The sequence below is a fragment of the Xenopus tropicalis genome, chromosome 9, assembly GCF_000004195.4.
Source record: "Xenopus tropicalis strain Nigerian chromosome 9, UCB_Xtro_10.0, whole genome shotgun sequence".
NCBI lineage: Eukaryota > Metazoa > Chordata > Amphibia > Anura > Pipidae > Xenopus > Xenopus tropicalis.
Window position 1 is genome coordinate 56,515,213 of NC_030685.2, and position 23,835 is coordinate 56,539,047.

General features: G+C 36.8%; 1 protein-coding gene across 3 annotated transcripts in view; it reads right to left on the reverse strand.

Annotated features, from left to right (window-relative positions):
• Positions 1-619: 619 nt before the first annotated feature.
• Positions 620-23,835, reverse strand: part of armc8 (armadillo repeat containing 8) — a 39,973-nt gene continuing 16,757 nt past the window's right edge. The window contains exons 12-23 of one of the 3 annotated variants that reach the window (XM_012970371.3): positions 21,225-21,365; positions 20,121-20,216; positions 11,933-12,015; positions 10,004-10,085; positions 7,393-7,479; positions 5,602-5,694; positions 5,369-5,518; positions 3,548-3,643; positions 3,117-3,212; positions 2,335-2,407; positions 2,154-2,247; positions 620-1,350 (exon numbers count right to left, since the gene is read on the reverse strand). In XM_012970371.3, the coding sequence (XP_012825825.1) occupies positions 1,317-1,350; positions 2,154-2,247; positions 2,335-2,407; positions 3,117-3,212; positions 3,548-3,643; positions 5,369-5,518; positions 5,602-5,694; positions 7,393-7,479; positions 10,004-10,085; positions 11,933-12,015; positions 20,121-20,216; positions 21,225-21,365 (1,125 nt within the window). In that variant the 3' untranslated portion in view covers positions 620-1,316. Of the gene's footprint in view, positions 1,351-2,153; positions 2,248-2,334; positions 2,408-3,116; positions 3,213-3,547; positions 3,644-5,368; positions 5,519-5,601; positions 5,695-7,392; positions 7,480-10,003; positions 10,086-11,932; positions 12,016-20,120; positions 20,217-21,224; positions 21,366-22,661 lie in introns of those variants that run through there. The other 2 variants (XM_012970372.3, NM_001011463.1) reach the window with 2 other exon arrangements.

Here is a 23,835-nt window from a genome sequence, read left to right on the forward strand (position 1 = left end):
CTCTGAAGAACTGAATCTGAAGTTAACATTTCAGAACTGTTACTATTATACTTTTCCGCAACCCTTCTTGGGTAAGCATCATTCTGTACAACCCTCCCAAATTGCTGTGCTGCTAGCAGCTTGGACTGGAGAGATGCAGAGAATGATAGTTATGTTCAGTTCTTTAACGTCTTTTTAAAGCAGAACAGACCAGAGTTGCAGTAAATGATAACGTAATATTGACAGTTTTGAAATGTTAACTTCAGACACAGGTACACCACCTTGACTAGTGGGGAACTTATGTATGAGGCTCAGTGTTGCAATTGGGTACATTTTAATGGTGTCTGTCTGCAATCCTTGATTAATGCTGACAATCAAGTGAAGTCAGACCCTTCTACTGATGCTTCCTCCCCCCTGGTCCATATTAAATTTCATATTTAAATTTTTACAGTTTGCCCTGTTCAATGCAATAAACCACAAAAGCCAGAGATATTTTTTAAATGAAAACATTACACAAAAAGCTTGATCAGAACCAGCCATACTCACAATGAACTAGGTGGTATACTGATCTTTACCAGTTTTAAACAGCTTACATAGTTGTTTGGTTTTGCTTCCAGGTGTTACAAAATATTTCAAGAAATTCAGAGGAAAAAGAAAAAAATTTAATGAATTCAGTGTCGTCTGAACAGGCAAACAAGTCACCCATATATTTATAGAAAACCAAAAATATATACAAAGACTCATTTCAGAAAAGCATATATTTTACTTACAAATCTGTACGTTCAAAAATTCAACATAAATTTTAGGGGCACTTATCTTCCTGCACTTTGCGCATGTATATATATATTTATATATTTATACATAGATTTTCTTTTTTAAATAACATTTTACAAACTGTATAGAAGTTATCTGTGTGGCAGATTCTTTGTCCTGTGAAACCGGAAAAAAAAGTTGTAGGAAGGATCCAAGCGCTTGTGTGTATTTTGTAATAGGTATTTGCTACTAAGAAATGAAAAGAAGGGCTGAGGTATTTAGCCACACACAAAAAGGGTTGCAGCAACAGTGTAAAAATCCGTATTAGCTCAGAAAACTCCAAAAACAAGAGAAAAAAACAAGAAATGAATAATAATAACCCACTTTGGGCTAAAGAGGTTAGATAGAATAGTCCTTTCTAATGTGGCCACTCATTGTCTGCACCAGATGCTGCGTGGAGCAAAGAAATCCCAAGGTGACTGTGTGCATTTAGTAGAAATCCAGGCTAGAGTCTTGTCCATCATTGGGTGAAGTGAGGAGAAAGTAGGGTGAGGGGGAAGTAAAGACATGGTTCTTGTCCAAGATTATGCAAAATATTGCTGCAGTGCTGTTTTTGCTCTGTAAGAAACAGAAAGGAAAAAAGAAATAATGTTTAAAAGTTGGAATCCAGCAGGACTGTAGTGCTGTATTGCAGAAGACCCAGATGCTCCAGCTCCACCAGATACTTGTGGCTTAATCTGGCAGGGGTCTGGGGCCTTTTTGTATGCTGTATCTATTTACTATATAGCCAAGCTGGTAAATACAGCCCTGGAAAGCAGCTAACAGAACGTTTGCAATTTAAATGTCACCCTCAAGTTGGCCATATACAATAACTGCTTGTTTGGCATCTACATGTGGCTTATCTGATCATTTGGACCCTGGGCCAACAATCAGATCACAATGGGCGTCAATGCAGGCCTGTCGGGAGCAGACTGCATCAATGCAGCCCTTGCCCAAAAGGATTTTTAAACCTGCCTAATAGATATCTATACAAATGCACCTTCAAAAATCTCTCTTCACATAGGCTTTGTGCCACAAGGGGCATAGACCAAAGTTATCATATATAAGATTAGAGCTAACTGTCCATCAAAATCTGACCTGACACAATGCTACATGTATAGGGAAAGATTGCTGGCAAGAAAGTAGTTACAACTATCTTATTAGAGAAACATTTTAACTGATTATATTTAGAATGTTTTCATTTTTATAAGCGCATACTATTATATTTATTTTTATGATAGTTCCCCCTTTAAGATCAACAAGCCATTACCAATTTCATATCAACTACTACTAATATTCTAGAGTGTTTTAGATATGCTGAGGTTTCTCTCTGCCGGCACCTTTCTGACAAAACAACTTGAATGAATTTGCTTGATACTTACTTATCACAGAGGTTTGGATCTGTTGACTGACTTAATTTGTGCAGGATGTCAACAATACCAATTTCCCGTAGCTTATCTTGACGTTCTTGCGAACCTTGGTAATAAATATATTAAATAGTATATTGCAGGGTGCTCTAGGTTAGAATATTATCTCACAGAATGGAGTGAGTATTCCTCTTACCTTCTTCTTCATTCCACGTGAGGTTTGCAATGCAGAACATGGCTGCTAGCTGAAGCTTGAGGTTGGAATGACCCTGTAATTAAGACAACAAAGACAAAGTTAAAAGATGCTAGAAGATGATATCTTCTGAGAAGGCAGCAGAAACAGTTTTTGTGGATATCTGCTCTAAAAGGTAATGTACACAACAGAAACAAATCACTAGGAAAGCATTACTGTATGGACTGAGAAAGGCCAAACTGCCCCCTTTTTTTTTTTTTAAGGGTGAACTTTTTTTTTTTTATTGATGCAAAAAACAATTAAACAAAGTAAATAGTGGTTTTCAGGTACAATATATTATTTGTTACTGTGAACAATGAGATATTGCCGACTTTTGATAACAACCAAAGCTTGGTCCTAGTTTATTGTTCTTATTGTCAAGACACAATAAAACATGTATACCCGCATGTTCTCTAACATAGCCAAATTTAAGTTATGGCTAATGATGCACAAAGTCCTCCTGAGAGCTGACAAAACCATGATTTAAACAAGCCTTTGCTATATCCACCTGTCCTTTACTAATATAAGTCATTCTAAGGCTAATGATGCCTGGACTTTGACACCTAGGTAGTAATAAATCAAAACATGTCTGTTATTTTTGCTACTAGGTTTGTTATTCGGAGATGTCAACACTGCAGAACAGTAAAGACATCTTAAAATCATAACAGACCTAACTAAAGCTTACTCTTGCAGGATTGAAAGCATTAAAAGTTAATAAAATTACACTAGGTCAAATGTTCTCATACCACATAATACTTGATTTTCTGCAAGATGTCATCATTCGTCATGATGAGGTCTTTTGCTGTTGTTCCATCTGCTATATTTGCAAGAATGCATAGGGTCTATTAGGAACAGAAAAACAACCACATCAACTATTGTAGTCTATCATCAAGCCCAAACATGCATCTACATAGTGATTTAGATTGAGAAACAAAAATCAATCAGGTTCAACCTTTTATCTAAATAAAACTGCTAGCCTTACTATCTATATATCAGTTTAGTACACTTATATTAACCCACCCGTTCTGCATTACTATTACAATTACAAAAAAGAAAATATTTGAATTTCCAAGTGGGAAACAACACATGAAGCCAGTTACAGGAGACCATCATTACTAAAACTGCCACCTAGTCACTATATAGCTATATAACTGGGAGTAAGAAGGCTATAACAAACCTGCTCCTTGACTTCTATGTTATGCTCCCCTTCAAGGATGAAAGTCACAGCTTGCATGATCTGCTTTCCATGAGTGCTCATTATCTGGTCTATATGCTTCCAGAGAAAAAGATAATGAGAATGTTATGATTATAGTCAATAAAAATCAGGATAGGATTGTTTTGCCCATTTTGAGATATGGTAGTTTCACTAAAGGCATAATTACATGTACTCTTAATAGACGAATAATCCTAAGCAAAGTTAGCATAAGTCTGAATGCATGAAGAAAGGGTTGTATAGAGCAATATTAGAGATTTACTTATTCTTTAAAATATTTAACAAGTCAACTAGAAATCTCATGTGTCCCAAGGCTAAAGCTGGCCATACACGCACCGGTATTATCGTACGAAACAAGGTTTTGTACGATATTCGGTGTGTATGGTGGATCGGCGAGAAGGCATCTCGTCGATCGGGCGCATCAAAAGATTTTGATTTTGTCGCAGGACAGATCGTAATTGTAACGTGTATGGCCAGCTTAACAAAGCAATCTACATCCTACATGTGAACACAAAGTTGCCAATATGGCCCCATGTACTATAACACATATAAATGATTTTTACATTTAGGCTATGTCTTGCAGGTCTAATTGTGCAAGAAACACAAAGTTTGACGGAATTCATTGAAAATGCACTAATAACTGACAGTTCCAAATGTGTGTAGTGTAGCTTATGGGTTTTTTTTTTTTTTATTTCTACCTTAGGGTTACACATGTATGACTGGGTGTCTAGTATTTCATGTTTATATCTGGAACAATGAGAAATGATAGAGGCTCGTGCATTACAGTGACACAATCATAGATCAACACTAATAAATGTTTCAGTGAGCAAACAAAAATAGATTTGTGTAAAATGTTGGTGATTCCATTTTCAGTAAAGATACCATCCCTTTCATCATTTCAGACACAAGGATAAGTGGTTAGTATTTCATTCTAGTAAACTGCACTGTAAATGTAGAGTTAAAAGGGATTGGATTTAATAAGGCATTTAACATACAACTTCATTTCTTATAAAGTCAGTTTCTACCATTGCCTTTTGTGGGTATGAAAAGGTGCAAGACTACTGAAAACATCACACTTGTCAACTGCAAAACTATATTTATGGATGTTTTAATGGGATAGTTCACCTTTAAATTAAAGTTAAGTTAAATTCACATTTAGTTAGTATTTCATACTGTTTGATATTCCAAGACAATGTTTTAATTTTTATTTATGATTTAGCTTTTTGTTCTGCAGCTTTTCAGTTCGGGATTTCCGCAGCTATCTGGTTGCTAGGGTCCTAGCAACCAGGCAGTGGTTTGATAGAGACTGACAAATGAATAGAAGAGGAACTGAATAGAAAGATAATATATAAAAAGTAGCAAAAATAAAATTGTAGCCTCACAGAGGAAATTTTTGCTGCAGGGGGCAGTGACCCCCCTATTTGAAAGGTGGAAAGATGCAAAAGAGGAAGGCAAATAAATCAAAAACTATAAGAAAAAAATAATAAAGATTAGTTGCAAAGTTGCTAGGAATAGGATTTTCTGTACTAAAAGTTAACTTAAAGGTGAACTGCCCCTTTATGAATATGTGCTCTCTACCAAGACAGTAAATACAAGACCTATTTCTTATAAATATATGGATAATGGGACTTATGAATTTAAAACATTTTTACCAGAACAGTGACTTAATATTTATATCAATTACACTTAAGGAATGCTCAGTTTTCTTGCTTCAAACATATTTGGTGGCATTACATATAGCCTATACTGTGTCCAGTATACAAGTTTTGTAACTGAACAACTTACTGGGCGTGTTGAAAGCAGATTTCTGAGAAGCCCTAATGTTTTCATCAGTACATTGACATCAGAATCGGAGAGTAGCCGGAACAGCTGTTCTGTGCTCAGTCCTCTAAGTATATCTGACTTTATTTTTTGGTCTGCCTGAAAAGCCATGTTCTGTAAAACAATTAAATAAAAGTTTATGGTCCTCAAACAAAATACATGTACTGGTTTTGATGTGGGACACAGAAAATACTCACCATTAAAGCCCAGATGCCATTCACCCGTAGGGCTGGATTCTCACTTAATGTCAAACCACACAGCAATTCCACAGCTCCAGATTCCAGAATAGGCTGTGGGGAAAGGGGTGTATGTACATTACAAAACCAGTGATATATACAAATATATTATTTGATATAACATTCAAAAAGCAAAAGGTGTGCGTGGCCTAAACAACAGTGAATTGTAAAAGAGAATGTAAAAGCACTTCTACTGCATTTGCAAGCCATAATTTAATTAAATTCACAAGAGGATTCCTTCAGTGACAATCCTGCCTGCAAGCTATTTTTTTCCAAACTTATACTAACCATCAGAAAGGCAGCTAGCCGGATGTGTAAGACTGTCAGATGTGGCTCTTGGCCTGCACAGACAAGAAACAGCTGCTCCAATTGCCTCCATTCACTCCTCTGTCTGCATTGAAAGGCTCTATTTTCAGCCTCAATGCAGACGCACAGTGCAGATTTCGCCACTGTCGCATTTTTGCACTGCAATCTGCCCCACGCAGGGTCACTCCTGTCAAGGTGAGAACCTTGCCTCAGGTGGCAGAGAGTGGCTAGTCACCAGGGATGGCAAAAAAAGCCGCCTCTGGTAAATTTAAGAGCTTCATTTCCATTTTTTGAAATGAAAATTCTGCTCTCCTAGTGCAGAGAGCAATAGCGCTTTTGCACTAGCAACACAGCTTGATTTTTTCAATATAACTTGTGGACACCTAAAACGTATGATAAACTGACACCATTTAAGTTTTTGACATGCAATTTACTATACTATAATGCCCTGGGGTACATACAATGCCATTTCCAAAAAGGTTGTGATACTGTGTAAAATGTAAATAAAAAGAGAATTGCAGATTCGTCAGCTAATCGGCCCGTGTATGGGCACTCCCGACGGGCCTGCCCAACCGATATCTGGCCTGAAATTGGGCAGATCTCGATCGGGCAGGTTAGAAAATCTAGTCGGATCGGGGACCGCATCGGCTCGTTGATGTGGTCCCTGGACCAACTTTGCCTATGACTGTCATTATAATTCGACATCGCCAAGCGAGCGGATCTGCCAGTGTATAGGGACCTTTAAAGGGGAAATGTTGTCCCAGTTTTGCCTGATATAGGATTTCGTCTGATCAACAGATCAGGGTCTCCTTTGTCATATTTTTACTTTCACAATGCACCAAATGTTTTTATTGGGTGACAGGTCTGTACGGCAGGCAATATGCAATTCAAATTTGAATTAGTCAGACCACAGGACAGTTTTGCACCTCGCCTCAGTCCCTATTAAATGAGCTTGGGCTTAGAGAAGGCAGCAGTGTTTCTGGATCATGTTTATAAATGGATTCTTCTAAGCATGGTAGAGATTTAACTTGCCATACGATACACCGACAAACTGAGCTCACACACAATGGTTTTAGGAAGTATTCCAGGGCTCATACACTTCAGCCCATAGCGCTGTCCCAACTTTTTTGAAATGTGTTTCTGGCATCAAATATAAAACAAGCATATATATTTTAGGAAAAAATTAAAATAATTCCATTACAATATCCTGGTTTGTGATACATCGCTGTGTCTATAGGAACAGTCACTCTGGTTAAAAGTTTTCTGTAAACATAAAATGAAGCTGATCTGAGAAATTCCATGCTCTGTCCACTAAACACTTTTTGTGTTTTGAGTTACATCAATATTACTGTCTTGACCTGGGCTTAATTGTGAAGTAACCTCAGAATTATAAGGAATGAAAGTCAGGGGAAGGCAGCAAGAATTACTGGCAGTCAATACACGAACCTCTTTACTAGGGGAGAACTCCAGGAGTAGATTGCATAATGTTGATGAAGCCACTACTAAGATGTCATCAGGAGCATTCTGCAACACCTGGAAAGGCAGAAAGCAACATCAGTGGCTTGGAGAACTTTCTCTTCAGCTATTTAACCAACAGCATTATTTTTAAACATGTCCTATTGTAAAGTACTCAACATTTTCTTAATGTACAAATAGATAACTATTATAATAATAGTTATCTATTTGTACATTTAGAAAATGTTGAATATTATTCAATTAAAACCACCCTTGTGCTTTCAGGTACTGCAGTCAAGTGAGTGTTTGGTGACTTTGTTTTAATAACATTTTTTTTTTCATCACAATTGTTAGGCAGGAGACATATGTAAAATAAGTAAAGAAAATCAAAATGACCACTTGATAATATCATACAATATAAGGAAACTAATCTGAAGTACAATTGTGGCTAAACATCACCCATGTTGGATGTATAAGAAAACTATAAAAAGGGGACAAGACACAATAAGGGCATAAGAGGCCATATAAGCAAACTGGGGAAAGATGCAAGTAGGAGAACAGTTGGAGAATAGGCAGATTCCAAGCATCATGTAAAGGTGGCCATACATGTGCAGATTTAAGCCGATTCAAGTCCTTTAGACCGATTCAGGAGTTTATCGGCCCATGCATGGAGTTCCCCAATGGGCCTCCCCGACTGATATCTGGCCAGATGTCGATCAGGCAGGCTTGATTTTCCCATAGGATCATGGACCACATTGGCTCATTTACGCGGCCCTTGCTCTGACAGCTCCTATACAAGTTGTAGTAATTCGATTGGTTTTACAATCTAATTAGCCTAATATGGCCCACCTCAGGTTGACATATCAGGAGAAAGATTTGCTGGTTTGGTGAACTCACCATGCATGGCCTTCTTAAGGAAATTAAAAGATACATTGAAAGGGCACTGTATGTATTCTAAACAAATATAGGAGAACGAAAGCTTAACTAAAAATATAGGCAGAAATGCTGTCCATTATGTTTTGGGCTTCTGTACCAGCCCAAGGCAACCAGCCTTTTAGCAGTGAAGATCTGTGTGCCTCCAAAGATGCCCCCAGTAGCTCCCCAATCTTCTTTTCTGCTGATTTTCTCTGCTGCTGTCAGTTACTGAAATAAGGGACCGATGCACAATATACTTTATTTATAGACTTGTGTAAGTGTCACAATATAAGGCTGATTAGTAATTAATTCAGATTCTTATTACATGGCAGCTCAAAAACCAGTGCAGTTAGCATCAGTATTTTAGAATCAGCCCTGTACGATCATCTTATATGCCAGACATACATCACTTTCTGCTTGATAACTTGTTACAACCCATAAGCTTAGTTTCTCAGCAGCTGCCCCGAGCACACTGAGCATGTGCAATGTAGCAGACACTACTCCAATATCCAAGATGGGGAAATCCTGTGACAACTTTGAAGGCCTCGATCATTACTACTATATTGGTGCTAAACCTTTAGGCTGGTGCAATAAGTTTATGACATAAAATATGGCCATATTCATTTTTAGGGTTATTTCTCCTTTAAGATAGCTGACATACTTTCCATTTGGGAATAAGTTTGCGAAGGGCACTTTACTTTGCTAAACTGTTTGTAGACTCCTAAAGATTGGGCTATTCATTTTTCATGTAAGTATACTCATCTACTGCTTTCCTTTACTTTTTCCAGATAGAAATTGGTCTTCCAATTGGCTGCAATGGCCTGCTTTGTAGCACTAAAAATGTATGCAATAAAGCATAGGGCAGTTGTGCGGATGCCTTCAATCTGCTTGTTCAGTAGGGTTTCCCATGGTTACTTGGGAAAGCCTGAACATACTGTCTGTCACTGCATAAATTCTACACAATAAACATCTGACCTTATGGCAACTCCACCAAAGGTGGGTTTAATTACATTTTTACAGTACTGGCACTTATAATGCAGTGGCAACCACTGCAACCTGCAGCACTAAGTATTAACATTTGTGTCTGTTACACATCCTCTTAGGTTACAAGCTCTACAGTGCTTACCTATTAATATGACATAGACATTGATATTCTAAGAAAATTTGCAATCGATTTTCATTGTTTCTTTGGTTATTTAGCTATTTGTTTCACAGCTATCCTGTTTAACATAGCAACCAGGGAGTGATTTAAATGAGACACAGGAATATGAATAGGAGAGGAACTGAATAAAAGGATAAATAACAAAAATTAATAAAGAATAATTAAATTGCAAGCTCACAGACCAATCATTTTATGACTGCTGGGGTCAGTGACCCCCTTTGAAGGCTGGCAAGATGTAGAAGAGGAAGGCAAATGCTCTAAATGCAACAAAAAGTAATATTGGGACCAGTTGCAAAGTTGCTAGGAATAGTAAATTCCATAACACATTAAATTATAGTAAAGGTGAACCACTTCTTTATTATAACTGCATTTTGTATTTATTATTGTACTGAGCCTTGTTGTCCTATGAATTTATTGTTCTGCTTTACTGTGTTGCATGACAGCGCTACATAAACAAAAATACTCATACACACAGCATGGATACAAGAGGTAATGCTGAAAATAAATGCACACAAAAAGTTTTACCTTCATTAATGGCTTCCACACAGCGTGATCCTGGAAGCTGGTCCTGAGTTGCTGGACTGATCTGGACAAACTGTGTAAACACCTAGAGAGAGAAATCAAATTAGGAACCCAGAAGATAACAGTTATTTGCAATCAGGTGGCAAGTCTAGATATCTGTAGAGTACCTTATGTATCTTAACATTTGGAGAATTTTTTTATTTTAACATTGGTAGCATGTTTATAACAAGCTTAAAGATTGACATGTAAAATAACCTTGTTGCATTGCCCAAAATGATCAGCGTTGGTTTAAACAGTGATCCCCAACCAGTGGCTCGTAAGCAACATGTTGTTCTCTAACCCATTGGATGTTGCTCCCAGTGGCCTTAAAGCAGTGCTTATTTTTTTAAATTCTTGGCTTGGAGGCAAGTTTTGGTTGCATAAAAACCAGATATACTGACAATAAGAGCCTCCTGTAGGCTGCCAGTCCACATGGGGGATACCAAATAGCCAATAACAGTCCTTATTTGGTACCCCCAGGAACATGTTGTATGCCTATGTTGCTCCCCAAGTCTTTTTACATTTGAATGTATCTCACTGATAAAAAAAGTTGGGGAAACCCAGGTTCAAGAGAGAGAATAAACTGCTGCCTGGGATTTACCAATAAAGAGGAGTTCATTATACCGGGGGGAGCTTTGAGGGAAACCTGATTTGATTAGACTCTTTTGCTACACTCAACAATAGCTCTAAATCGAGAAACAGAAATGATAAAAGGGTGCTCATGTACTGTTTGCTACAAAATGTAACAAAAGCTAAATATATTTCTTAACTGAAACATAAGGCAAGTTGCATAACATCTAATTCTTTTGAGCCCATAAAAAAAAGGGATGTGTGCTGCCCGGGCCCACATACCTTAGAAACTAAGTAGTAGACTGGATTATAGAGAAATGATCTGAATTTTAGTGACCTTCCCTGACCTACCTAAAACTTGTTTTTGCACAATAAAAAACATATAATTCTTAACAGCTTTCTAATATATATTCATAAAAAAGTCAATGGTTTTAAAGTTATTTTTGACTGCTACTGAAAGCAGTAGGTCTGACATTTTACATTTTCTGCACTGCAAGTTCTGGCTCCTTAAACAATGTAGCAGACATGGAGGCTTGTTTCAAGCTTTTAACTGCATTACATTTACAAGTGACTTTAAAACTGTACATTTTTAAATTTCTGTAAAATGAAATGCTGTTTGAAATTACATTTTCTTTTGATACAACAAAAACAGGTTTTTGGTTGAGATACCATTTAACTGTACAGATAATTAATAAGACATACAGGTATGGGATCCATTATCTAGAAACCTTTTATTCTGAAAGCTCCAAATTACAGGAAGGCCATCTCCCAAAGACTCCATTTGAATAAAATAATTCAAATTTCAAATATGATTTCCTTTTTCTCTTTAATAAGGAAACAAAACCTTGTACTTGATCCTAACCAATATATAATTCATCCTTATTAAAGGCAAAAAAGCCCCTAACGGGTTTATTTAAAGTTTAATGTATTTTTTATTAGACTTAGGTTATGAAGAGCCAAACTACTTTCCTTTCTCCGGAAAACCCCAGGTCCCAAGTGTTCTGGATAACAGGTACCATACCTGTACATCACTTTTGTGATCATGAGAATTACAAATAAATAATACAAAATAACTAATACAGATAAACTTGGCACAGTTGAGTAATGGAGTAATATTAGTCAGAGAGGTAGTGCCAGACACATTTTAAATAATAGTATCAAAAAGCAAATGGCAATTTAAAGAACTGCCAAGCTATTATAATCTGAAAGATGCCTGCCGAGCTAATAATAGTGAATAGTTTTAGCAAAGAGATGAATTGATATGCTGGCTTCTGTTTTCTGGGGCATGATATAGTGGGAAAATGTCAGACTATAAACTCATACCTGACTGCAGCTAATCGCACCTTGACACTAGTCTCTGACAAGCCATTCACAATTCGGTCCATCATATGCTCAGCCTCAATGATCTGGAGAGAGATGTTAATGCAGCATAAATAACATCACGGAGCCCACGACCGCTTCCTGATTCCTGCTTACAACAGTATTAGTAAACACAACTCTAATAATAATATGGAAAGAGTGCTAATCGACACAAAGAGGCAAGTCTGGCTTGCTAACAAGTTTGTTTACATTTAAAGGACAAAGAGGCTCATTCATTTATCACATTTAAAATATATGTCAATATTTTTACCTGGGGTTTTCAATTGCAATGCAGAAAGGCAGTATTTGGCTTGAAAACTATAAACTTGCTAACCAAATAGTGAGTCTATAAGGATACTGTCAGTTATTCCAATATATGAAGATGTTCTTACTCGGACATAATCATAAAATTAGGACTGTATTTGTGCCAAAAACAACGTATAAATAGACATTTTTTTAAATAAATAAGTTCATTTTTATAACATTATAGTGAAGTGGTTAAGAATATCGCACAGCAGCAGGTTTTCTTATGTTTTAAGACTCTAGTTATCTTTTTTACAAAGTATTTAATCTACAGAGGTCTCAGATCCTATATGAAACTCATACACTATGCTGGCAGGTGGATTGGAAGTGACAAGGAACCACAGCTCCAGCAGGTTTAATTGTTGGATGCCGATAGCTGGAATAAATCAGAACTGCAGGAACTGCTATTACTACTCTTCTACATACACATGTATGGCCACACATACATGTGTCAGTATTTCAGTCAGTTCCATTTTAAAAGTGTTATTTAATTAAAACACAATATATTTAGTAACAGATGGGAACTAAAGAAAAAACACGAAACAAATATTTAAACATGAAAATTTTAAGATGACAGCCTTTCATTCACAAGCCTTTACCTTTCCACCGGTCACCCTTTTCTGATCTTGTCTAATTTTGCATTATATTGGTGCAACTCAAACCTTTTCACAAAACTCCACCCGGACGCATTGGAAGCAACCAATAAATAGTTGCATTCATTGTTCTAGCTGCAGTTTGCTGGAAAAAAAACCCTGATTGGGTGCTATCGGTTACTGCCCACAGGCAAATTTGCCCAGTGTTGATAAATGAGCACCAGTACCAAGGCACTAATTCCTTTCTAACTAGCAGTTAGATTGATGAATACCTTTGCAAATATTGCAAAGTTTTCCCAGTTTGCATATTTACTGGAAATACAGTACAAGTTGATTATGTTGCACTATGAATGTCAACACAAATAGCTTTAGATTAGGAGCAAAAAAATAAATTTGAAGATATCAAAAATATAAAACCTATATTTTAGGCTCTTCCAAAAATACATAGTTACTTAAAATATTTTCTTTTACTTAAAATAGGTAACAGTAAAAGTAGGGGAGGAAGGCACAGCAGCTGTGGGGTGTTAAATACTATACATATTTATTAAATTAAAGAGATTATCTTGCTCTAGGTTTTGGTCCAGTAACTTTCAGTTATACCACTGCTTTAAATTTCATATTACAAAAGCAGTGACCTTTATGTATCATATATTACAAACAAATCAAACTGGGTGTACGCTTACACCACTGATAACAGAGATATAGAACACAAAAAAATACACATAATTACAGAAGAGCAATTATGTGCAAAAAGTGGTTTCAATAAAAAAAATCTCAATGTAGCATTCTTAATGCAAGGGGAAAATAATATATTGAGCTAAATAAGATCTAAGGCAAGTAAAATTGCCATTGCTTAAAATTTGCTTTGTCATGGAAAACGCAAGGATGTACAATATTACTTGAATATTACAATTATAACCCAATTACAGAAGAAACAAACCATACTCATGATCCATACAGTCTTGCTTCCAAAAGGCCAGCAAGAGCTTGTAAGGACTGAGGTATGGAATTTCCTATAACATCAAATTAAAATAAGATATTCCAGAACCAGAGGAAAACAAAGAAAACTAAATAATATAATGCTTTGACATTTAGTAGTGTTATTTAAACTTTGTTGTGTATTAGAGCTAAACTTTTTTCTTTAACAACATGAATTTTCAGTATAGCGTGTTAACATGATAACTTAAAAACTGATGCTAATGTCATGTTGCTTCGACATTCACTTACAAAATACTAGCGGGTGTGTAGCTGGTGATGAGAGGAGTTACAGGATAATAGTGTCTAGTGTGTCTCTTATTCCTGACATACAAGACACTGCAAATGTAAAGGGATAGTGTCACATTTTACATTTGCCAGAAAAGTGTCACTATGCCTTTAATAAGTTATTGGGCACAAATTTTATGCATGTTCCCCACCTCTCTACAGCCCTGAGTGAGAGTTCCTGTACTGTCAGTTTCAGGAGTGGGCTTTGGGGGTGGGACAAAGTCTAGATATGCTTAGCAGAAATGTAACAATTGCCCCGTCCTATCTGGACTTTACCCTTCGCCCCACATCCACAGCAACCCAGGCCAGTAAGGAGGGGATGCAAAGAGGCAGGAGACACAAAACAAACACTGGATTCAAACTAGATAGCTTAGTAAAGGCATAGCAAGACTTTCTTGATAAAGGTGGAAAGTGTCACTATCCCTTTAAATGCTTATAATGTGGCAATACATGTAACTGGTGTGCAACTTGCTAAAATTACCCCTTTAATAAAATTTTCCATTGTGTGCTTAAATGCTGTTTCAGAAATAAAGGAAACGTTCAACTGTTTTTAAAGTGTGAATCTTTATTTGGAATGTTAGTGTTAGTGAAAAAAGTGTACATTGCCAAAGCACACAAAAAAAATAAATATCAGTCATAATTATTTACAGATAGCAAAACAAGCAGAATGCACAGAATTAATAAAGAAACATTTCCCAGTGTCCAAGTTTAGTTTACCTCTATGTATTTTAAACCGCTCTAAAGGAGTAAAAGACAGAAAAAACATGACCCATTCTGTATCTTGTTGACGCCGATAGTGGCTGCAAGGCATGTATATATGTTTAGGAGGAACTAACTGTCCTTCATGCATGTTTATATAGCATAATATGACAGTGTGGATGTAAGCAGAATTCACACCACAGTAACAAAAGGGTTAAGTATTCTAAATAGATTACAGTTTATTAGACCAGGTTACGTATTTACAAAAGGCAACATCCTGGCCAGAAGAGAAGCAGTGCAAAGGAAAATGCTTAACAAAGAACTTTGTTTACTCACTAAGAACAAAACTGTATTTTCTTCCTACTGCTGGCACTTTAACTCTGTTGATGGACTACAGCTTAATGACACTCCAAAATATAGTCAAGAGAAAAAGCATTTAAGTGTTTGTTGTTCAGAAACATCAGGAGACCAAAGGATAAGAAACTCATCCTCAACTCATATGTGATGTAAAATTCATTAGGCCTCTGCATCCATGCATACAAATTTACAGTAGTAAAATGTTCTTAATGGGAATTTGCATCATGCTTTTTAGCACAGGAAACAAAAAATCAGGGAATCAAGCAGTGTTACTTGTTTTGAATTCAAAGAGTCCCATATATTTTTGTTTCTGTTTCTCATGAGTAATTCTATCATTAACATTTTGCTAATTAAAATATCAGTATTTAACCAATGGTTGCATATTTGTGCAGGTGATTTTTAGCTGGCATATATGTTCTAAACAAGAAAAGTAGCTGCAACTTTGCTTTTTCTTTAATTGGTAGTATTCCCACTACTGACTTTCAGGTATCTCCCATTGCTCCTGTGGTCTTTGGGTCAGGGCTCAGTGCAATTTATCGCAACAGGAAAACCAGTGCCCCGCAAACTGCTTTTTAAGAAATGTACAAGGCACGGTACCTAATTTTATCGATGTAGATGAAACAACATTTCAGGGCTCTCATCCTCCCTGTATTTGTATTCCTGTAAGTTAAGTGCATATCATTTACACCCATATATTAACTACATAGTAAAAATATATTGCAAAAGTTGTGGGAAATAAAGTTAATCTTTATTAATAAATATTATTTTATATAAATAGCCAGCAATTGCAATGCAACTCCATGCAGAAGGCCATACTTTAATGGCCTTCTGCAACGACAGAGGTTGTACACCCATGCTCCGGTGGCAGTGAGGATTATGGGGAAAAGGACATAGACACTTGGTCATAACAAGGTACTAGCAAGTTGGGTCAGGGACCTTTCCAGATAAGAGGGAAGGCCTGCACAAGGAATGATATTAAATATTCATCTTTTTCATTGGACAAATGCAAACAAACAGAGAATAAAAAATGTTTTAGTGTCCCTAAACTGCACATCTCTGAAGTGATGCAATACTGGTTACCAAAATTGTGTCAGGTAATTCTTGCCTCCCTACCATCCATCAGCCATTCCCAAAACCAGTTACTTACCTGTGTCAAGCCGTTATTATATTCTTCTTCAGCAGTGACAACTGGCTTGGGGGTGGGGCAAAGAACTGATAAACTGGATCGCCATTTAATTGCACTGCCCCTAAGTTCAACGGGACTGCTGGAGAAGGCACAGAATACTGTATATATATATATATATATATATATATATATATATATATATATATATATATATATATATTGTATATCATAGTACAGGTTTGTAACCTAAAAGGTTGCATTCGCAGGGGGGAAAGAATATTTAGTTACCTACCAGATTTTATCTACTGTTTAAGCAAAAGCAACAGTCTTACTTTACATCAGAGACTCTAGCAGTACACTCAGACAGAGTGTCTTATTTTAACTTAATCACTGAAGCCCTGCTTGCCAGAGATGCCATTGGCTAACATTTCTTATATACAAAGTAAAAATCACTCAAAGAGTAAAAACACTTGAAAACCTTTAAGATGCATATGTGTTGAAATCAGGACCTTTAAGGCAAAGGCAAAAAGGGACATTTTGGGTGCTTTAAAAAGTATATTTTTATGTAGCCCAATAACGCACAGGTAACAGGCCCCACTGACCTGCATGTAAATGGAAATGTATGGTATGTAGAAATGTGTAGAAATAACCCCACTATTAACACAACCTAAAAATCACAAGCAATATGATTACAGTATCTTACACGTGAATTCATAATACAGTGGTAAATAAAATGAAATGACTTGAAGACCTCATTTAGACACCATTCTTCAAGACATGCAATTATTATGCCCATCAACTGGGCAAAAAAACAACTTACTGTACCCTCAGAACTAAAAAGTAAAGTACGAGAGCAATAGCTAACTGTTACTGTAATATTTGTGTGCATTTTACCACACTTATAAGTCAGAACTATTGTTCTGCTGGCTTTGGTTCAGATATTTCTGGCTTATGGTTCAACGGGTAGAATGAAATTCAGCTTTAAAATAGAGAATATTTAGTGATTCTATTCATTTTTCCTGATGTCACCATTAAAAATATATATACATATGTATGTTATCTTTCTTATCAAACAAACAGTTCAAAACGGAAGATCACCTTACAAATCTATTTTAGCATAAGTTAGAAAATAATAACATCTGGAATTGCTATCTACGCCTTGTGATTTTTGAGTGATTAAGCTTATCAGATATCTGTAAACAGGATCCAGGTGGTGTTCTTGCGCAATATAACCCAAGTTAGGGCCTAACAGCTTGAAGTCAATGTAGTTAATAGGGTCAATAGCAACCATGAATTTGTGCCAATAAAATTGCTACAATAAACTATAAATAGGGGACAAACTGTTAATAAAATAAAAGGTAACAAAACAATAGTAAACCAAATCTAACACCCCACCTCAATGACAGCAGTCCTAGATCATCTGTCCAATAGGGCTTGCCCTAAGGACAATCTAATAACCTGTGCCCTGATTTTCTATAAATTTGCAATTATATGCGCAAGTACCCATTATAACTAGGTGAAACAATGAGGGACTATACATAGGTAAAATATACCAGGCTTTTTTCACAGTTAATTAAAACATAAGTATAATTTATATATCAGTCTCTGTAGTGTCTGCACTCCCAATGCCAAAAACAAGGTACTAGGTCCTGTTGAGGACCGAAACATCCAATTTTCTTATGGGTGTGCAGGTCGTGAAACCTTTATTGCTATATATATTACACCTGCAAGGAGGATCAGCACGTTGGGACCTTGATAAATACTACAAAGTGGACTGAAACTGGCATTCACGTATATGGTGTACTGATCCTCCTTGCAAGTATTTAACTATGTTGGTCAAGCACCCATTTTTTTGAACTGGGATCAGAGTGCAGACACACATCTGAACCAGACTGCACCCATATATCTATTACATCTTAGATGTGAGTGCCTACATTTCTTGACAATTAATACTGGGTCTAGGTGTACTTGAAATGTTAGGGCCTATTTTGAATGCCAATCTAAGTCTGGGTTTATATATATATATATATATATATATATATATATATACCTCCTAAAGGTGGTCCCAGGTGGATCACAAGGCTTCAATGTCCATGGCAGTTTAATATTTTATGTGTTCTGCCAATGCCGTGAGTGCTTTGCAACTGTTTTATTTATTTGTAGATGCCAGACTATAATGAGTTTAGAGGAAAGCACTGCAAGAAATATGTTAGAGCTGAATAAGTGACTATATGACTGGGCACAAGGCAACTGCTTGCATTACCTTAAGCAAAAAAAAAAAAAACTGTATAACAGTTATATGAAAGTTAAACATTAATAGGGGACAGCAACAAATTTTATATTTTAGCTACAATATTCCACTAACAATGGAAATTAAAAAAACATTCTTATACTAGCAAATAAAAGCTTGGTCTTTAATAGTGCTCTAATACTTTTTCACATGCAAATATAATGTTAGTGCATTATCATTTTTATCGATTTTAAAACGAACTAGAATTTTTTTTTATGGTAACTACAAACTGAAGTGGGGTAATTATGGCTGACAAACTGATCTAATGCTACTCACGCAAAGGAAGAATGAGGAAAATGTGATGTGTAGTTAGTGTCGTTTAAAAGTCAGTAAGCCTGCATAATCACTTCCCATCCAAACATCATTAACAATAAAGCTTTATTTGCACAAGAAATGAAAAAAGTATAATTATATATATATATATATATCATTGTACAAAAGCAACACTCCAGACCAGCCCGGAAGCAAACTAATTTGTGCAGTTTATAGTCACATGATGCATCTTGGCGCATGTCACAAGGAGAGCAATACCAGAAATGTCTTATTAACAGCACTGGTCAAATGGTATAAAGCCCTACATGACCCAGCACAGTGTTAAAATGTAACTATTAATGCATTGTATATTTATCCAGCACTGAATATACAATACATATTAAGCATATGCTACTCCAATAGGAAGAACCCGCAAAAAGTTGTATTTCTACTGTCCAAAGTAGCTTATACCATATTCTGTGAGATTATATTGTTGTAGATATATCTGGTGTAAATACATCCCACTGTTTAAAGACTAAAGCAAATTGAGGGCTCCTGCTTGGCACAGTTAGGAGTGCAGTGCAATAAGCAGCTTTCAAGATGGCACTACACGCAACCCAAACATTATATATACATTTTTGCAGGGCATTATCTCTCTCATGATGGGTTTGCCATGCACTCAAGCAGCTGTTTATTTTTACCAAAAGCTCTGGAAATGTTACAGTTGCGTAAAGAAGCAAAAATAAAAGGGACTAAGGGGAAGCAGTGCTATTGCCTAAAAATATTGAGGCATCAGAATCATGTAACAGACTGCAGATAGAATTAACTGGAACTAGTTAGTTCCAGAGTGCCATTCTGTTTCTAGAAAAGGGGGAGTTTTCTTTGTAGGGCTATCTACACTCTAGATAGCAGCCGCTTTGGACAGTTACAGAAATAAAGGCTTGTGATATTCAGGTACTGGATTCCTGACTAAAGACTGGAATTAAACTCATGCATATGGAATGTGCAAGGTTAGAAATAAGCACAAAAAAGAATGCAATTTGTTGGACATCCTCTTAACGCCATCCTATGCTACTTTCTAATGGCAAAAAGGCCATAAAAAAAGGCATAGCACCATTCATTCAATATTCCATTAACCCTTTCAGTCTCTGCTTTTGGCTTTAAACAAGGCAGTCACTGTTATTTGTCTTCCTTGCGATTTTTTCAGGTGGGTGTCACACCCTGTCTGCTGGCGGACAGAACTGGAGGGCGCCCCTCTCCCAGACTCACCTTCTTCCGGATGTCTTCGTCATTGGCTCCCAAAGAGGCATAAAGCTTGAAAGCTGCCTGGCGGAGTTCATGGGCATGTTTTAAGTCATGGTCAAGCTAAAGTGAGAAAAAACAAAGAGTTACAGAGATCTATTTATCCTCTATCCACTCTAAAGCAGAATCATATAGCTAAATCACAGATTTTTGCATTCATCTAGTTTTTAACTTCATCAAATTTTGATTCTCTTATGGTACATGTTTCAAGGCTGCAAGAATGCAGATTCACATTCTGATGTGATATAAAGCAGAACTGTTATTCTGCTTCCCTGGAAACTGATTCTTCATATAGAAAGGCTTGCACTCTTCAATCCCTTCAATCACCATGAAATGTCAGAAAGCACCAGGTAGCTGCCACTATGATCTCATTCGAACATGTCACAGCAAGAGTCACTGACCTGAAATATTAGACTCCTCCTACTAAGTACTTATGCCTCCACTAGAGATAAATGTAGTGTGTGCCAGCTACATCTGCTACAACTGGACTCACGTGAAAGTGCACCTTATGAAAACAAGTCTCTGTTTTCCACTGAGAAATTACAGATTATATCTCCAAAAAACAATAAAGCTATTTATAACCAGCTATAAGCAGCAGCTACTAATCTTCCAGTGTGACATAGACCTTAACCTCAGGGAAGTGAGCACAGGAAATACATTTCTCCTATTAATAAGCCTGCTGAAAATAATAAATTATTTTCATTAGCATATAAAAGCCATACAGCAAGGTAAACAATCATTCTAGACTATATCTGTGGATTTCCACAACTAGAATCCATAGACCTTGCATCTTTTGTTGTGTTGCTCTGCCCATATCATAAATAGAAACAAATAATTTAAGATTGGCCTTAAAAGGAGACAAAAAGTAAAGGTTTAAAGTGCAACTGAAAATGTGTGTAGGACTTTGGACTAATTTAAACAGAGTACCAGAGCAGGATCTGCCAAAAGTAATCACTGTATACAGAATATAAAACATTACTAGGCGTGGTTCTTAAAACCAAAACATCTCTTAATAGAGATAAGCATCTACACGCACCTAAGAAAGAAGTAAATAAAACATTACGTCCTCACCTCTTCAGAAGTCAGGAGACAGCCATGTTGAATTTGCGAGACAGGATGGCTAATAGAGGGTGCAGTGCACTGAGATTCATCTCTAGTCCCTCTGGGCTCTGCCTCCTCTGGATCAATGCAAGGCTGCCCTGTTTCTTGGTGCTAGAGTGTAGAACACCAGGGGAAAAAAGAGGGGAGGGAAAGGACAGGTTTGTGCTGACCACAAAAGGAGCAGAAACCCTGAGGAACTAGAGAGACTTATATGCAAACAGCCTCTTGGATATCACACACGGCAAAGAGAAAAGGGCTGCCCTGGGCTTTACAATCACAGCAGTACTGCAAGCAGCCAGATTTAGTGTTGTTTATTTTTAATGAAGAATAATGCCTGGCCATAACAGGCAAGATTCTGTTTTTCACAGTATGCTGTTTTTATAATATGCAGCTTTCATTTACAAGCAAATGTATAGCTCACAGAACACATATGCACATACCTTGCAGCACTCCAGTCTGATGCTGTGAAAAGCTTTATTAGCTTGTATCAGATGTTACTCTAAAGATATATTTAATTCATGTACTTTACCCTTTTTGGGCCAAATGTTGTGCCACTCCAAACCCCCGTTCTAAGAGTCAGTGACACTCATATGCTCAATGTGCTTTGAGAAGCAGTCTGATGCTAAGCTTAGGGGTTATTGGAAATTATCAAGGAGAAAATGTGGCGTGCCTGTCATAGAAGCTGATGCTGCAATGCAAATTGCACTGGTTTCTGAGCTGCCATGTAATGAGAATCCTGATTAATTACTAATCAGCCTTCTTTGTGACTTTTCTTTATACAGTATATTGTGAGTCAGTGTGGAAACTCAGGTAACTGACAACAGATACAGAAGCAACTGGGGGCAATTTCAGGAGCACTGAACACTGCGCTGCTAACGGCCGTTAGCTACCCTACTTCTTTGAGAAGATTTAATTCTCCTCTAATGTCAAAATATGTTGCCAAAAAAACTGCCTTGTTCAACATTGGGCATAATCTAATCAAATTATACACAACTTCATACTTTGAGTAATGCAAGGTCTTTTTTTACCTTCTACGTGCCCACCCGTTGGGAGGTCTTCCTTGCTTGCACCCATTGCGTACAGAATAATTAAATACAGCAGCTGTGCACTCTCAAGTAAAAGCATAAAAGTTGCAAGGCCCCAAGTATTTCTTAATGTGCACCAGAAGCCCATTCCCTCATGGGGCCACTCAGAACAATTTAAATGAAGGGAGAATTTAATGTAACGCACTGCTGATGCAGCAGGAATGGGAAGTGTGCGCCAAATGAAGAAAGCTACAAGCATTCCATCTTTGCATCTGACATAGGCGCACAGTTCATACTGGACCAGTGGTATGTTCCTAATACCAGTATCCTAGGGACTTGTATTTCACCAAGCAGAATCATACACAATGTTAAACAAATGCTCTTTTCTGTAGAAATAATTAGATTTATTGATATTCTGTGTTCTTAAAGGGGACCCGTCACCTTAAGAAATAATTTCAAATTGTTTTCTATTGTGTTTGTCAAGCAAAATAAACTTTACTTACACTATATAAATTATTTTAATCTTATTTTCTTCAGCCTTGGAATTCACAATTGCAGCAAGCAGGCCAGCACCATTTTGTGGACACTTATCAAAGCAGGCATTGCATCCTGCCAAAATCTTGTTTCTGTGCCAGTATGGGTGGGGACCTGATGCCCATGTCCATGCACTGATTACAAAATTACATGGTGCGGAGGGAGGGGGAATGTGAAGACAGCAGCAACATCTAAAAAGATGTTTCTTTCTGAATTGAAAGTGAAAGTAACTCTCTGCCTCACCTCTATGCCTAAGGCATAGAGGCGGGACAGGCAATATATGATTAACAGCTGGGATTTTTAAATGCTTTTATAATGGGTATGGATGGGGTCATGAAAAAATCATTTTGGGTTTTTATTATAAAGCTTTTTATGTCTGGGTGACAGGTCCACTTTAAACCTAACCTTTTTTTCCTGCTGCAACACAAACATTCTTCATGTTTTGGACATATTTCACCTACCCTAGCTTGCTGCCTGAGTAAGCCATCTGCAATGGCGCTACTGTCAAAAAGCATGGTTGAGTTGTTTAAAGTAGGATAAAGTCTTAGGTCTAAGTAGAACACTAAAACTATTTATATCTCAAAGAAAGAACTATTCTGTGCAACAGAATTATTAGCATGATATGATCTACAGTTTCCCTTTAATAGGGAAAAACATGCATATACATGCATGTATACACAGAACTACATGCATATCACACACAGAACATGAATGGCTCTAGTTACAAAACGATACTATTAGAGTAAAACACTTAAGGGCATATTAATTATGCTGTGTAAAAAAATGTAGAGAAAATTCGCCACATATCGCCAGGCTTCGCCATGCAAAAAACAGCTAAATTGATTAACGCATTTTTTCTTCCGGCAGAACTAACGTAAAATAAAGACGTAAAATCTGGCGTTCGGATGGTGATCTTCTCCATTTATTTTACACAGCTTTTTATGCCGTTTTTTCGGCAAATTCGTCTTGCACAGCATAATAAATATGCCCCATAGAATACCATTTTTTTACACAGATAAAAG